Source organism: Vigna unguiculata, chromosome 3 (assembly GCF_004118075.2).
Source record: "Vigna unguiculata cultivar IT97K-499-35 chromosome 3, ASM411807v1, whole genome shotgun sequence".
Taxonomy (NCBI): domain Eukaryota; kingdom Viridiplantae; phylum Streptophyta; class Magnoliopsida; order Fabales; family Fabaceae; genus Vigna; species Vigna unguiculata.
Genome location: NC_040281.1, coordinates 19,045,959 through 19,059,558, shown reverse-complemented (window position 1 = coordinate 19,059,558; position 13,600 = coordinate 19,045,959). Strand labels below are relative to the sequence as shown.

Genomic DNA, 13,600 nt, shown 5'->3' with positions numbered 1-13,600 from the left:
GCTGATTGTCGGGCTAAGGCTGGCAAAAGACTTGGGAGCGACAAGATTAAGGTGCAACACCGATTCGAAGCTGGTTGTCGGGCAGGTACAAGGAGAATACCAGGTTAAGGACGACCTGCTGCTCCAGTATTATCACAAAGTGGTCGAAGCCATGAAGGAGTTCGAAGAAATTACCATCCACCACATCCCCCGAGCGGAAAATACCAGAGCCGATAGGCTATCTAAGCTGGCGGAAGGAAAAAAGAAGGGTCAGCTGAAAACAATCATCAGGCAAACCCTGATGAGACCCTCAGCAGGAGAATGTGCGGCGGCGGATCGGTCGGAAGATTGGATGGGGGAGGTCCGAGAACTCCTGAGAAGGTGCGACGCGGGAGAAGAAGTGAAACCGATAGAGAGACGACGAGCACTCCGGTTTGTTGTCATCAGGGAAGACCTCTATAAGAGGGGCTTTACACTGCCGCTCCTCAAGTGCCTATAGGGGAAAGAAGCCGAGTATGTTATGAATGAAGTCCATAATGGCTTTTGTGGTATGCACACCGGTCGGAGGACGATGAAAGCGAGGATACTCCGGGCGGGTTATTATTGGCCGACCATGGAGCAAGACTGCGAAGTCATGATACGCAAGTGTGAAGGTTGCCAAGCCCATGGAAACGACGTCAAAAGGGCTCCGACCGAGCTACATTACCTGACAACCCCTTGGTCGTTCGCATAGTGGGGTATGGACATTGTCGGGCCTTTCCCTGTCGGCCGAGCGCAGAAGAAGTTCATACTCGTCGCGGTGGACTATTTCACCAAATGGGTCGAAGTAGAGGCCCTAGCCAACATCACCGCTCGGCAAGTCCATTCCTTCATTTGGCGAAACATCATTTGCCGCTTTGGCCTTCCCCACACAATCATTACCGACAACGGCCGTCAGTTTATCGACAAGAAGCTGAAGGACTTTTATAAGCAAGTGGGGATACGCCACGTGACCAGCTCGGTCGAGCATCCCCAAACCAATGGCCAGGCTGAGGCCATGAACAAAGTCATAGTGGCGGAGTTGAAGAAAAGGTTGGGAGAAGCCAAAGGAGCGTGGGTGGACGAGATTCCGCAGGTCTTTTGGGCCTATCGGTGCACTGCACACGGGACAACAAGAGAATCACCTTTCAACCTGACGTACGGAACGGATGCTATGCTGCCGGTTGAAGTAGGGGAGCCGACTCTTCGACAGGATATGCAAAATTTAGAGGTCAATTGTGGATGCCTGCGCGAGGAGTTGGACTGGACGACCGAACGAAGAGAAAGAGCGGTCGTGTGAGTTGAAGCGTGCAAGAGGCTGGTGGCAAGGAGGTATAACGCGAAGGTTAAACCGAGGAGCTTCATCCGAGGAGCTTTGGTGTGGAGGAAGACCAATGAAGCGCGAAAAAAGCCAGCACAAGGAAAGTTAGCACAAAATTGAGAGGGCCCGTTCCGCGTGACCGAAAGCCTGCAGAACGGAGCCTATCGGCTGGAATACTTGAGCGGCAGAGAAATACCAAACACATGGAACGCGTCGCACCTAAAAATGTACTATAGTTGATATTGTCAACCGACGGGGCTCCCTACAGGACCCGAACAAAGTCTGACCGATCGAGGCGCGGACTTTCAAGAGGAAGTCCCGTTAAGTCAACACCGATCCAGGCGATCTAACCAACCCCACGGGTACATAAGTGACACGAGCTGTCCTACCGATCGAGGTACTACACCTACGATCTAAACTAAAATTGAACGCGCAAAGGTCAACCGCTCGGGCCAAACAACCAAAAGAACATTGCGAGAAACAGTTCAAATTGCGTGTCGATTCGAGCGACTAGGTCGGTACCAGGCGCAACTAATTGACGAAAATAACTTGTAAATTAAACAATAGAATGGTCGATCGCCAGCGAGGAACGATAAAATGATAATGGCCGACTGCCAGCGCAAAACACTAAACAAAAGTGAGCAGACAAATAAGGAAAAGGCGTTTAATATTTACATATAATTGTTTGTCAAAAAATGGCCTAATAACCGATCGAATGCGATCGACCGCGTGGCCGATCGGATGCGATCGACCGCGTGGCCGATCGGATGCGATCGATTATGTCAAAATATACAAGAAAATTTAAAATTTAACTGTCTACGGGTGGATCATTCACCTCGTCCAGCCGCTCGAAGACCTTCTCAAGCTTCCCATCTACCACCCCCAAGTGCACGTCGAACCGGTCGGGGGAACAGTTGTAGTAGAAGGCAGTCTGATCAACGGCACTCTGAAAGTCCGTCTCATATTGAGCAAAAACTTGCTCATCGGCCACTCGCAGCTCCGCTTGGTACTCCTTGGCTTTCTTTTGCCAATTGGTGGCCGATCCAGCAGCAGTCAGATGCTCTAACGTCAAGTCGTCGAAGCGCCGCTGAAGCTTGCGAAGTTCCTCTGTCGCCTCCTTGGCCTTAGTCTGTTCCTCCCTCGCCCGATCATCGGCAGCCTTCAGTAGACCGGCACACTTGGCATATTCGGTCTTGATGACGTTCAGCCGGTCGAACTGGGTCTTCAGGTCCGACGCCGACGCTTTCACTTCGTGGAGCTCCATCTTCGCCGCCGTGTGCTCCTTCTCCAGGCTTTCTATCCTGCTTCGGTTGGGGCGAGGAAACTTGGTGTATATCGCGACAAGCCTAAGGGTCAGCTCCCCGGCTGTTCGGAGAGCCTCTTCTTCGGACACGTCCTTTAGCATGTCCTTCACGCGAGTCCCCAAGTGGAAGGAGACCTCCTCATCAAGCCGAACGTCGCTGCCGAGGAGAGTGTTAGCCAGCGATCCAGAAGCTTCGCCCTTCTTACTTTTCTTGGACGACCGACCGGTGGGCGAGTCATCCTTCTTGGACCTTTTTCCTTTATCTGCCGCAACACCAGCAGCAACAGAGCCGGGAGGCTTCACGACAAAACGGGGTCTAGCAGGGACACCCGAGGCACCGGTCAGAGCAGTGTTAGCAAGAGTGGGAGCTGCCGAAGGGGCAGCGGGGACGCTTTGGAGGGGGGCGACCTCCTCAGCGGCATCCTTTTCTCTCCGACGAGTCTTAGAGCGAGCCAAGAACTTAGCGTTGGAGATGGTTGTCCGAGCCATAATATCTGCGAGACAAAGGAAAACAGTTAAATCAATTGCAACCATTAAGACGACCGAGAAGATCAGAATAACTAACCATAAACCGCCCTCGACAAATCCGGGGAGCGGAGGCATTGGATCAGCGGCTGCAGGGGGATCTTGTCGGGCAGGGTCTTGAGGACGGCCAGGTCGGCCCACTCGGCAGGAGTCAAGCGGTCTTCAGCCCAAGGATCGGTAGGAGGGGGAAAAGCCGTCCAATATAGGGGGAACTTCGGCCGACCCTCCTCATCGAAAATGTACTTCCTTCCTCGACCGGGAATCGTGACCTTAAAAAAGCCGGTCTTGAAACCTTTATAGGAAGCGAGGTAAATGGTAAACAAGCTCTTGTTCGCCCCAAGAAAAGAAACCCAGCCTTTCGAAGCCGTCGGCTGGGTCTTGTAGAAGTGCAGAAACAAGGGCATGGTCGCTGTCAGACCGGCCGCTCGGCATAGGACGTCGAACGCCTGCATCGATGCCCAGGCGTTCGGGTGTATCTGGGTCGGCGCACATTGGATCTGACGAAGGACCGCCATCTGTCAGTCGGCAAACGGCACAGTCAGACCCAAGTCATGGAAGAGACAGGCGTAGACGTAGAAGAACTCTAGCTTCGCCGCTCCTTTTCCGTAGCAGACTCTCTCGTTGCTGGCACACACCTTGACCCGAAGGAATCCATCCTCCACCTCGTCGCCAAAGACTTTGGTCCGCTCGACCAGATCCCCAAGGTCGTTGCCCCATCGGAACCTCGTCGCATGCGTATGCGGCTCATAAGGGGCCCAATCATATCCTTGTATCTCTGGCAGATTAGCCTGTTCCCCCTCATCGCGAACGTCGATGCTTATGACGTCCCCACTCTCATCCGAAGCAACGACCTGATCCACCGCCTCGGCGACTGGTTGCTCGGCTGCCGGGCTGCCGCTAAGAAGGATGGGAGAATTCGTTGAGCTCGATACTCCCTCGAGCGAAGTCCCCAAATCAGAAGAGCTGAATAAGGCAGAGATCGACCCGCCGCCCCCGGACACCCCGACCGTCCCACCCGACAAACCATCTGAACTCGATGCACTGGAGGACATTTTTTACCTGCAAGTAGAAGAAATCGATCGGAGGCTCGGCTAGAAAGAGAGAGGAAAATGTGAAAATAACGACAGCCACACAAACCTATTTATAGGAGGACCTAGTGACACGTGACAGCCTCAGAACCATACGATCACGCGCAGATCAACGGCCCATACTTCGCGACGCTTCAAATCATAATTGTCAGGCACGATCCACGATGCAAGATAACCGTTGAGAGACACCGGCAGTCAATCGGCACTGCGATCCTGGTAAACCTCCTCGCTTCACTTCCATCGCTCGAGGCTGGGGGGCTTGTGTACTGTATGTCCCATCGGTCAATCGGCCAAAGCCAATCCTCAGGCCCATCGGCCAAGGTTGGAAAAACTCGTACATAAAAGACTATCGGTCGAAAGGCCTGATAAATAAACTGAGTAGGACCATCGGTCAATCGGTTCTACAAACAAACCACATAGCATCATTAAAAGACTATCGGTCGAACGGCCTGGTGAACAAACTATAGGATCATCGGTCAAACGGTTAAACAAATAGGTCAAAAGCCAACCACGTTCAGGCCCATCAGTCTATCGATAATACCTAACCGAGTGACTCTGATCCCTAATGGCACATCGGTCGATCGGACCGGCACGAGCAGCACCTAAACATAACAAAGGACAATTAATAATTCAACCATCGGTTGATCAATCTCTTTAGACTCGCGTAGTCCTTTACATGCGTCCGTCGGTCGATCAGCCATACACGAATCGTTCACGTTAAAAACAAGGCACAACTAATCCAGTCAAGCGGCCATCGGTCGCACGGTCGAACAACCAATCAAATGGGTTAATTAACGTTAAACGAGTCAATAATCTTGATTAAAGGATCATTGGGCCGTAATTAAGGAACCCTAATCATAGGCCCACACCGAAAACTATAAATAGGGCCCAAAGGTAGGTTGGTGAGGATCTCGAATTCGCATTTATTACAATCGTTACTTTGATACACCGATCGGTTCATTACTGACTTAAGCATCGGAGCCCTTTAGACAGGTACCCCGATCATCATCCCAGTCGATCGAGCAAAGGAGTGGATTTTCTTGGAGAAGTTATCTCTGTAGTGAGAAGTGGAGTAAGCTTAAAGAGGTTCTTTAGTAGGCTCTTGGTCCCTACACCCGAAACAATAGGTAAACTTATTTGATTCACGCACTGGATTCGTTATCCAATATTTATTCTTTTATAACTTTAGAATGGTGAAATTGCATAGAAAAAGTATCAAGTATGCAAGATGATCGGAAGTAAGAAAAATTGCATTTAAAGAATGTGTTATTTAAGTGAGTAGTATTGATATCAAAGTAAGTTTGAAAATGGATGTTGCTACTAGATGGTATTCTACCTACCTTATGCTTGAGAGTGCAATTAGATATCGATGTGCCTTTGCAAGCTTAGCTATTTGTGACAGAAATTATGTTCATTGTCCATCAAATGATGAGTGGAAAAGGGTTGAAATAATGTGAGTTCTTAAAGTCATTTTATATAATGACTAATTTGATTTCGGGTTCTTATCCAACTTTAAATCGTTACTTCATGCAAATTTGGAAAATTGAATGTTTGTTGCGGAAAAATGCAAAAAGTTATGATCTGATGATTAAAGATATGTGATTGAGTACGATGAACAAGTTTAGTAAATATTGTGGTCACTATTGTGACATTCTTGCTATTGGGGCTATTCTTGATCCATGGATGAAGTTTGAAGCAACTTGGTTTTGTTATTCAAAGATTGATCCTTCTACTTGTGAAGAAAAGATTAATGTTTTAAAGGATAGCATGTATAAATTGTTTCAAGAATATGTCAAATTAAATCCAAATGAGCCAAAGAGTTTAAGTTCTCAAGTTTCTCCTCCAACACAACTTGCTTCTTTTACGAATGATGAGCAAGTGATTGATGCATTTGAAGTGAGTTTTAAATTCTCAAATTTCTCCTTTAACACAACTTGCTTTATTTTATTTCTTACTTATGAATGACATATTAAATATTTTTCATATTTTCTTAGGAATATGTTGATTATTTGAGCCAATATGTTAATGACAGTGGAAGGTCACAATTGGATCTTTATTTACATGAAATGAATCTTGATCCAAAGTTTTTTGATAAGTTGGATGTATTGAGCTATTGGAGGGATCGTCAAGATCATTATCTAAACTTGTCTAAGATGGCTTGTGACATGCTTAGCATTCCAATCACTATCATTGCTTGCTAGTGAGTCTGCCTTTAGTCTGGGTTATTGTGTGCTAACCAAATATCGTTTTTCCATTCTTCTAGAGAATGTTAAGGCACTCATTTTAACACAAAATTGGTTGCATGATTTTGAACTAACATGTAACATTATTGATAGTACTGTGAAATAAATTTAATTATTTATTACTTAGTCTTTTAATATTATTAGTTAACATTATTTTTTTCTTATTTTATTATAGATGAGAATAAAGAAGATGTTTCAAGAGTTTTAATACTATAGTTTAATAAGTGATAAGAATGATTTGATGTTAGATAGTAATTTGTATTTTTGTGATTTTGGTTTATATTTGAAATTTAACATAATTTTGGATTGTATTGAAGTTTATTTAGATTCTAATCAGAATTATAATTTAGTTTTTTCGGACTGAAGAAAAAAAGTTATTTTTTTCTTAATTAAGTGAGTCATAGAGTCAATCCGTTTAACCCACCAACACATGGTAGGTTGATTCGAATTTTAATTTTTTTAATTCGCTAATAAGTGAATCGGATTTGGTTGACTCACTAAATGATCAACCTGTGATGGACCGAATCGAATTGAGTAGAGTGACCCATTTTGACAACTATATGTGTAAGATGGTGATGTCCGCAAAATTTAAAGAATTATGAACAATGTTGGGTTATATTCTGTGATGTAATCTTGCCGAGGTAGGATCAATTCTCCAACCTAAATTTAACAAACTTGCATGTATTTTTTTTTCGGTCTTGATTTGGATTAAAGGTCACGTATTTAACGTGTAAAGTAATTTAAATTTTAATATTTGGTAAAGTAATTTATTTTAATTTATTGTTATTCTGAAATAATTTTTTTTTGTTTATTAAGATTTAATAATATTTTTTATTTTAATTCCAATTTATATATTTTGTTTAAAGTATTTATAAAATATTTATTTTTGTGAATTATTTTCCTAAAATATGTTATGTGAAATAATTTATTCTATTGTATGATAAAATCATTTACAAATGTTTTACCTATTTTGTTTGTCCCTAAAAATCTCGTGTAAAATTTTGGAAAGAAGTGTGCTGAAGGAACAATTTTGGGGGAAAAAAAATTATAATTCTCTGTTGTTCGTAGGACACATGAAGTTTAATAAAACCTTTCTTATGTAAAGAAATCTGAGATTAATGATGGTGGGGTAATTTATCATTTGGATGGAATGATTGAATTGACTTGGAAGGATTTTAAAAACATTGTGTTAGATAAGAGGAAGAAATTGTTCGGTCAATTTTTTATGCAGTAATAGGGAAATTTGTAACTCTTAAGGGAAGCCAAAAGTACAATTTTATCTTTACAAAAAAGTGTGACCTTACGTAATGTGTAAAACTATGATTGTATATTAAATTCATTATTCATTTTCCTGCATTTCGACTTTTTACACAATCAAACACAAAATATTCACTTTATCAGTTTATTTACACAACATAAAATTACATCCATTTTATCTTTTATTATTCCCTTTATCGGTTCTGGCGTCCTTTTTTTCCTCCTCGCTGTAAACCAAATAAAAAATAACTTCCGTTTTCAAAAATAAAAAAAATACTTATCATTTTAGTTTATCGTAAATTTTAATCCAATAATGTACTCAAATTTCTAACTCCAATTCAATGAAGTCATTCTCAACTTTTTGTATAGAAGATTGTAGTAACAAGACAACCTTCTTTTCATGAGTCATCCATCATATCAAATTTTACAGTGTACATATACCACGTTTGGAAATGGAAAAGAAATGAATTTCAGAAGCCTCTACTTCAAAATTTACAAGGGTGAAAATAAGGACAAATAAAATAATTGACAGCAATAGGCAATAACAGGAAGAAAGTCCTCAATTCTTGATTCCTCAGAACTTGGCTGATTGTAATAAAAAGAGAAGCCATATCCACAAAGTTTAGTACTTTTCACAAAAGCCTGGTTCCAAAACTCCTGCTTCTGGTGAGAGAAGTTCGGTAATCTTCGTTGTCTGGCAGGGACAATAACCACGATCGCACTAGTCAACTCCATTATTTATCTTTTCACATAAGTTTCCACTCTGAAACACCAAAAACAGGCTCGTAACCCAACCAAAATGTGTGTGATACGATCTAAGAGATAAGCTGCGCTGTTAAGTCAAAATAAACAACAGAAATGGTGAATTCCATACAGGCTCATAATTAGTAATTGACAAGATATTGTGATTTGATTTATGCGAATTATGTATCATTGCCAAGCAATGGTAGAATTTGCCAACCTGGCCACAAAAAGGAAGAATTTGCTAACTTATCCAGCCTCAGCAACATTAATATACCTTCAATGTAATTTTTGTATATTATACTCCTTCACTGTTTTAAGAGAAAACCAGTCTTGCAGATCCAACCCTTGATTGAAAAGGAATTTAACATTTCTTTTATTGGATTCTTTCCAAGGTCATACACATAGACCGTCTATCTTATTCTCATAATTTCACTCTTCCAGGAGCTCCCAGATGCGATAAGGAAAACAACACTGACAAAGACCAAACCGGAACAAAAGAATCCAGGTAAGGAAAAAAAAGTTAAGAACAATTTCCTTGATGTACAGGAAACATAATGAGCTCGTGAAGAGTTTGTAATGCCTTTTTTAATGCATATATCACTGCACCCAATATTCAATTCAACTGTAATGCCTTTTTTTATACATATGAGGTTTATGACACTTGTTTCAATTATTAGGAAAATGATTGTTTTTCTTTTCAAAATTTCTTTTTACAATATTAAAAAAATCAGTTCGTCGGAAAAGTAAATCAAACTCGCAATCCTTCCAAACGCTGAACCAAAAGGTTAACCCGCCAAAACTAACCTAGTAATAGGAGTTTAATTAGTTTATGCAAGGTTTTAGGTTTAAACAAAATCTAATAGTTAGAGCAAAAGCAACCACTTCTCGACATCTCTAAGATCAGCAAAAGCAACCTACATCAACAACCATTTCTATACCTCAAAAATACGTATTTTTCTTCGTCCAAATTCAACGGTAAAAGCGGAAAATTCTAAAAATTTGAGGGATAAAAGGAGAAACGGACACAAAAAATAACTGGGAAGCTTCCTCTTGGGTCCCCACAGAATAGAACACAAACAAAAGAGATCAGACAACTAAAAAGATAAGTAAACAGTCCTATCCTGAATTATTGCCCAAATTACCTACGTTATCCAATACACACCATCATATCTGGAAAATACCTATCATCAATTCTTCTGATTCTACCGATAATAGATTTACAAACAGAACCTAAATTTCTGCAGCAAATAAATAAGTAACAAATGAGAGTTTTCCTTACCAGGAACATCCTTACGTGGCGAGGCAAAACAGAGAATGGAACGCCCCAGAACGGAGAGAGCGGAAACAATGGCAGCGACGTAGAACACCATCATCAATCCGAGAACCCACGGCATGAGCATAAACCCGATGAAAAAAGTCACCGATCCGCAGAGCATGAGAGCCACCGAAATCCCCAGAAGCAGCGATGCGAACCCTGCCGGCGTTATCTGAGCCCCCGCCGTTGAGCGCCTGGCCGGAGACTCCGGCATGAGCGGCGGAGAACGGAGGAGGTTGAAGACCAGAGCCGACAGCTCGCAGAACACCCTAGATTGCTGATCTTCCGGTCCTCTCATGGTGTTCATTTTCGATAAAAAAAAAAATTAAGGGAATTAGAAAAAAAAAAACGCAATAATAAGAAGAAATTGGGATAGTGATTTAATCGAAATGAAAAATGGAATTTATAGAAAGGAGGGAGAGGAGAAATAAAACGTGATCGATGTAGTGTGATAAGGTTAGGTTAGGTTTGAAAGACAGAGGAAATTGGGATTTGCAGAGAGAAGTGAGAAAATTGTGGTGTATTTGGTTAGGGGATGTTGCAACTAATGAGACGTTGTCGTTTTATTTGTTGAGAGTGGTGTAATGAAGATGATTATGGTGAAAAAACAGAGGGAGGGTAAGGGAAAGTGATTAATGTATGCAGGGAAGAAACGAGAGAAGAGAGGTTGTTGCGTTGAAGGCAAAAGCTGTTGCGTTAAGTTTGGGTTTTGGTTTTGCACAAAGGGAAAGGGATGGGTCATAACATAATGGATGAATCATCAATATGCATATGCAGAAGAAGTTGACATAAAGGATTGGTACAAATGGAATTGCTTCTCATCAATGCACCAAATATTAGGAAGATAAGGGGGAGACTTTAGGCGGTATCTGTAATCTATAATACAATAATAACATTTCATTTTTGTCCTAAAAAACTATGCAAAGATCACAGACATGCATGACATCGTGACGTCGGTATTTCAGACTAGTCATCCATTTAAAAAAATAATTAGTCATATTACTTTCTTCTTTCTCTATTTAAAAATATTTGTAACTTTTCTTAAATTTAGATACAATTAATTAAAAACTAGTAATAGAAAATAAATTCAAATCAAAATTATATTCCAAATAAAATTACATAAAAAAATATGTGATAGACTAAAAACCAATCAACATAGGTTTATTACAGTAACATAGAAATATTTAATAATAATATTAAACTAAGATATATGATCATATACTCCACGAAAAAACATCATAAATAAAAGTTTAACTTTTAGTGATCAAAACAAATTTAATAAAGTATCTTATAATTTTGATGCTAATAAATAATTTTAAATTTAATAAACTAATAATTTTTTTTAAGTATATTTAATTGAATAAAACAATCCAACCATCAAGAAGAGGTAGATAAAACTTTACAAAAACTTTAGTTTATTTTTCTCTACTTATGATTGATAGATAAAATTTATTAAAACCTCACCTAAAAGAAGGCCAAACTTATATTAAGGGTTTCAATTTTTCAAACCATCTTAAGAATTATCAATACTTGCCTCACACTTTCCAAGAAAGCTTCTAACATAACAAATCAACTTTCCTACAATTGTACCCTAAGTTTGGTATTGTTAGAAAGATATCAATACAAAAGGTATTTTAAACATGATAAATAACCCTAAGTTTGGTATTGTGAGTACCGGATAGATATCAATACAAAAGGTATTCTAAACATGATAAGTTAAGTGTAACATATATACTTATGTCAACTAAAACCATTATATGTAGATTTAAAATGCATTTTTTTAGCAAAGGGTTGTATTCGCCGAGTACTTAAAAATGTGTCCAATTAAATTTTGTAAAAGTCATCTTTGTTTGAATTTAATTATTAGAAGTTTATGGCTACAGGACTATATATTTCAGTCGATTGAAAAATAGAAACAACAGATTAATTTGTTCATGAAATATGATTCAACATATTGAAATATAAAATCAATTAACTAATATTCTGCAAAATTTTGCAAAAACACGAAAAATACCAGACTCACTCAAAGAACATGCTTTATCATACAAGATTGATTCCCATTAATATATCAAACTTAGTTATATAATGAGATTTTACACTGATTCACTTAATCAATTCATGATTGAGCTTAATTTTTCTACAAATTTGGATTCATTATATAAGGTAAGTAATTTGGTATTTTGGGAATATTAACTTTTTTGTTCATGATACCATTAGAAACATACTATCAGATAAACTGATACAAGATACACACAACAAAACCAGAAAAGCGAAAAAAAAACTGATGTTGATAGAAACTGATATAATCAGTTGATAGAAACTGATATAATCAGTTGATTAAAACATAAAAACAATCGATTCAAAAATTGACACCAATAAGGAAAACACGAGTGCAACACAACAAATGCAATGCATGGCCTAAGAGCCACCCTACTCAATCATTTCTTAGATTGTCTCTATTGTAGATTGTGGAGAAGTTGTCATTGAAATTGTGGATCTAATCATCAAGGTCTTGAAACCTTGTACTGCAAAAAGCATGATGCTCATTCTGAGACACGTTGAGCTCTTGGAGTTAGTGGAGAACCAATCTTTCAAAATGAGAATAGGTAGGGTCAGTTTCCTCTAGAGCATTATAAAGCTCAATGGCCATTAGTTCAGGTCCAAAGGCATCTTCCTCATCTTGGTTAACTCCATTTGGTCTAACCTCATGATCATTTGGTACAACATTCTATGATCCATGTGTTGTCCACCTTGGTGAAACCCATGCATGTTGAGAACAAAGACTCCATTCAGCAGGAGTAGACTCTTCAGGCTCTTCTACCACATCCACTCCAAAATGCTCAAAGAATTTGGATATAAGCACAAGGAAAACCTTAAGCTTTTGTATTCTTAGTTGTTGATGAAAGGCCTCAAAGTTTTCAGCACTCAACCAGGAGAAAAACAACACCTTGGGGATGGTAATTTGCTTACAAGTTATCGTAATGAGGAACACCTGACTTCTGTCCTCGTGGCCTTCAAACCAAGCCTCAAGTCTCCCATGGTTCTCCGCAATAGGAGAGGTTGGTGTGGGAGGAGTGGAAATTTCCTTATCAGATTGTACATTTCTTTGACGGCGAGGAATTATGTGTTATGGTTTGGCTCTTACAAACAAATATGAATGCAAATCTATGATGCCAATAACAATATTTATAGAATCAGCACATTAAATTTTATAATCAATCAATTAATTTGCAAAATATTTTCGTAATTAATGCAGTATGAGTGATCAAAGCCAATTAAATGCACTATAATCTACGTGATCATAAAGCATGATATTTCCCAGGGTTTATGTGTTGTCCACTCATTTCATATCACAATAAATGAATGCACATTGGGAATCATATAATAAAAGTGCTTTATGGTCAATGAAAATTGATAAGATAGTTTTAGTTGATGTAATAGTTATTACCACAGTACATACAATGTCACGTGATGTGTTATTTAACTTGGTCAATCAATTAAATTTAATTCATGCAAATTCAAAATCAACATAAGTGAAATCAATAAATAAAAAGTACATAGTTAGCAGATTAAAAATGTTCCACATCATACGTATTGCATGTAGTGACAGTTTAAGTGAAATCTATTTATTGTTTCATAGAATCAACAGATTAAAACACAGCCAGATCACACTTTATGTAGTATTTAACTATTTAAGTGAAATTAACATATGATTCAATAAGATTAACAAGCCAGAAATGTATCAATCACATTTTTCATATCCAAAATACCTAATTTTGTTCTAAGCTTGTTAAACCTATCACAAAC

The 13,600-nt window shown here is 39.6% G+C and overlaps 1 protein-coding gene across 3 annotated transcripts; it reads right to left on the bottom strand.

The window, feature by feature from the left end:
- Positions 1 to 8,050: 8,050 nt before the first annotated feature.
- Positions 8,051 to 10,653, bottom strand: LOC114178641. Of its 3 annotated transcripts, XR_003603360.1 has the most exons (3): positions 9,758 to 10,653; positions 8,696 to 8,949; positions 8,051 to 8,566 (listed from the first exon to the last, which is right to left on the bottom strand). XR_003603360.1 is itself a non-coding variant. In XM_028064657.1 (2 exons), exons 1-2 carry the CDS (start codon positions 10,098 to 10,100, stop codon positions 8,550 to 8,552), a joined length of 360 nt encoding a protein of 119 aa, XP_027920458.1. In that variant the 5' UTR covers positions 10,101 to 10,649; the 3' UTR covers positions 8,059 to 8,549. The 3 variants fall into 3 exon arrangements, 2 of the variants coding, with proteins under 2 accessions (XP_027920458.1, XP_027920459.1); XM_028064657.1 differs by lacking the exon at positions 8,696 to 8,949 and having other exon boundaries at positions 8,059 to 8,566; positions 9,758 to 10,649; XM_028064658.1 differs by lacking the exon at positions 8,696 to 8,949 and having other exon boundaries at positions 8,059 to 8,497; positions 9,758 to 10,644.
- Between the last annotated feature and the right edge of the window lie 2,947 nt (positions 10,654 to 13,600).

Bases quoted from the DNA above. Each gene is read 5' to 3' on its own strand.
- LOC114178641 (XM_028064657.1), bottom strand. From the start codon at position 10,100: ATGAACACCATGAGAGGACCGGAAGATCAGCAATCTAGGGTGTTCTGC.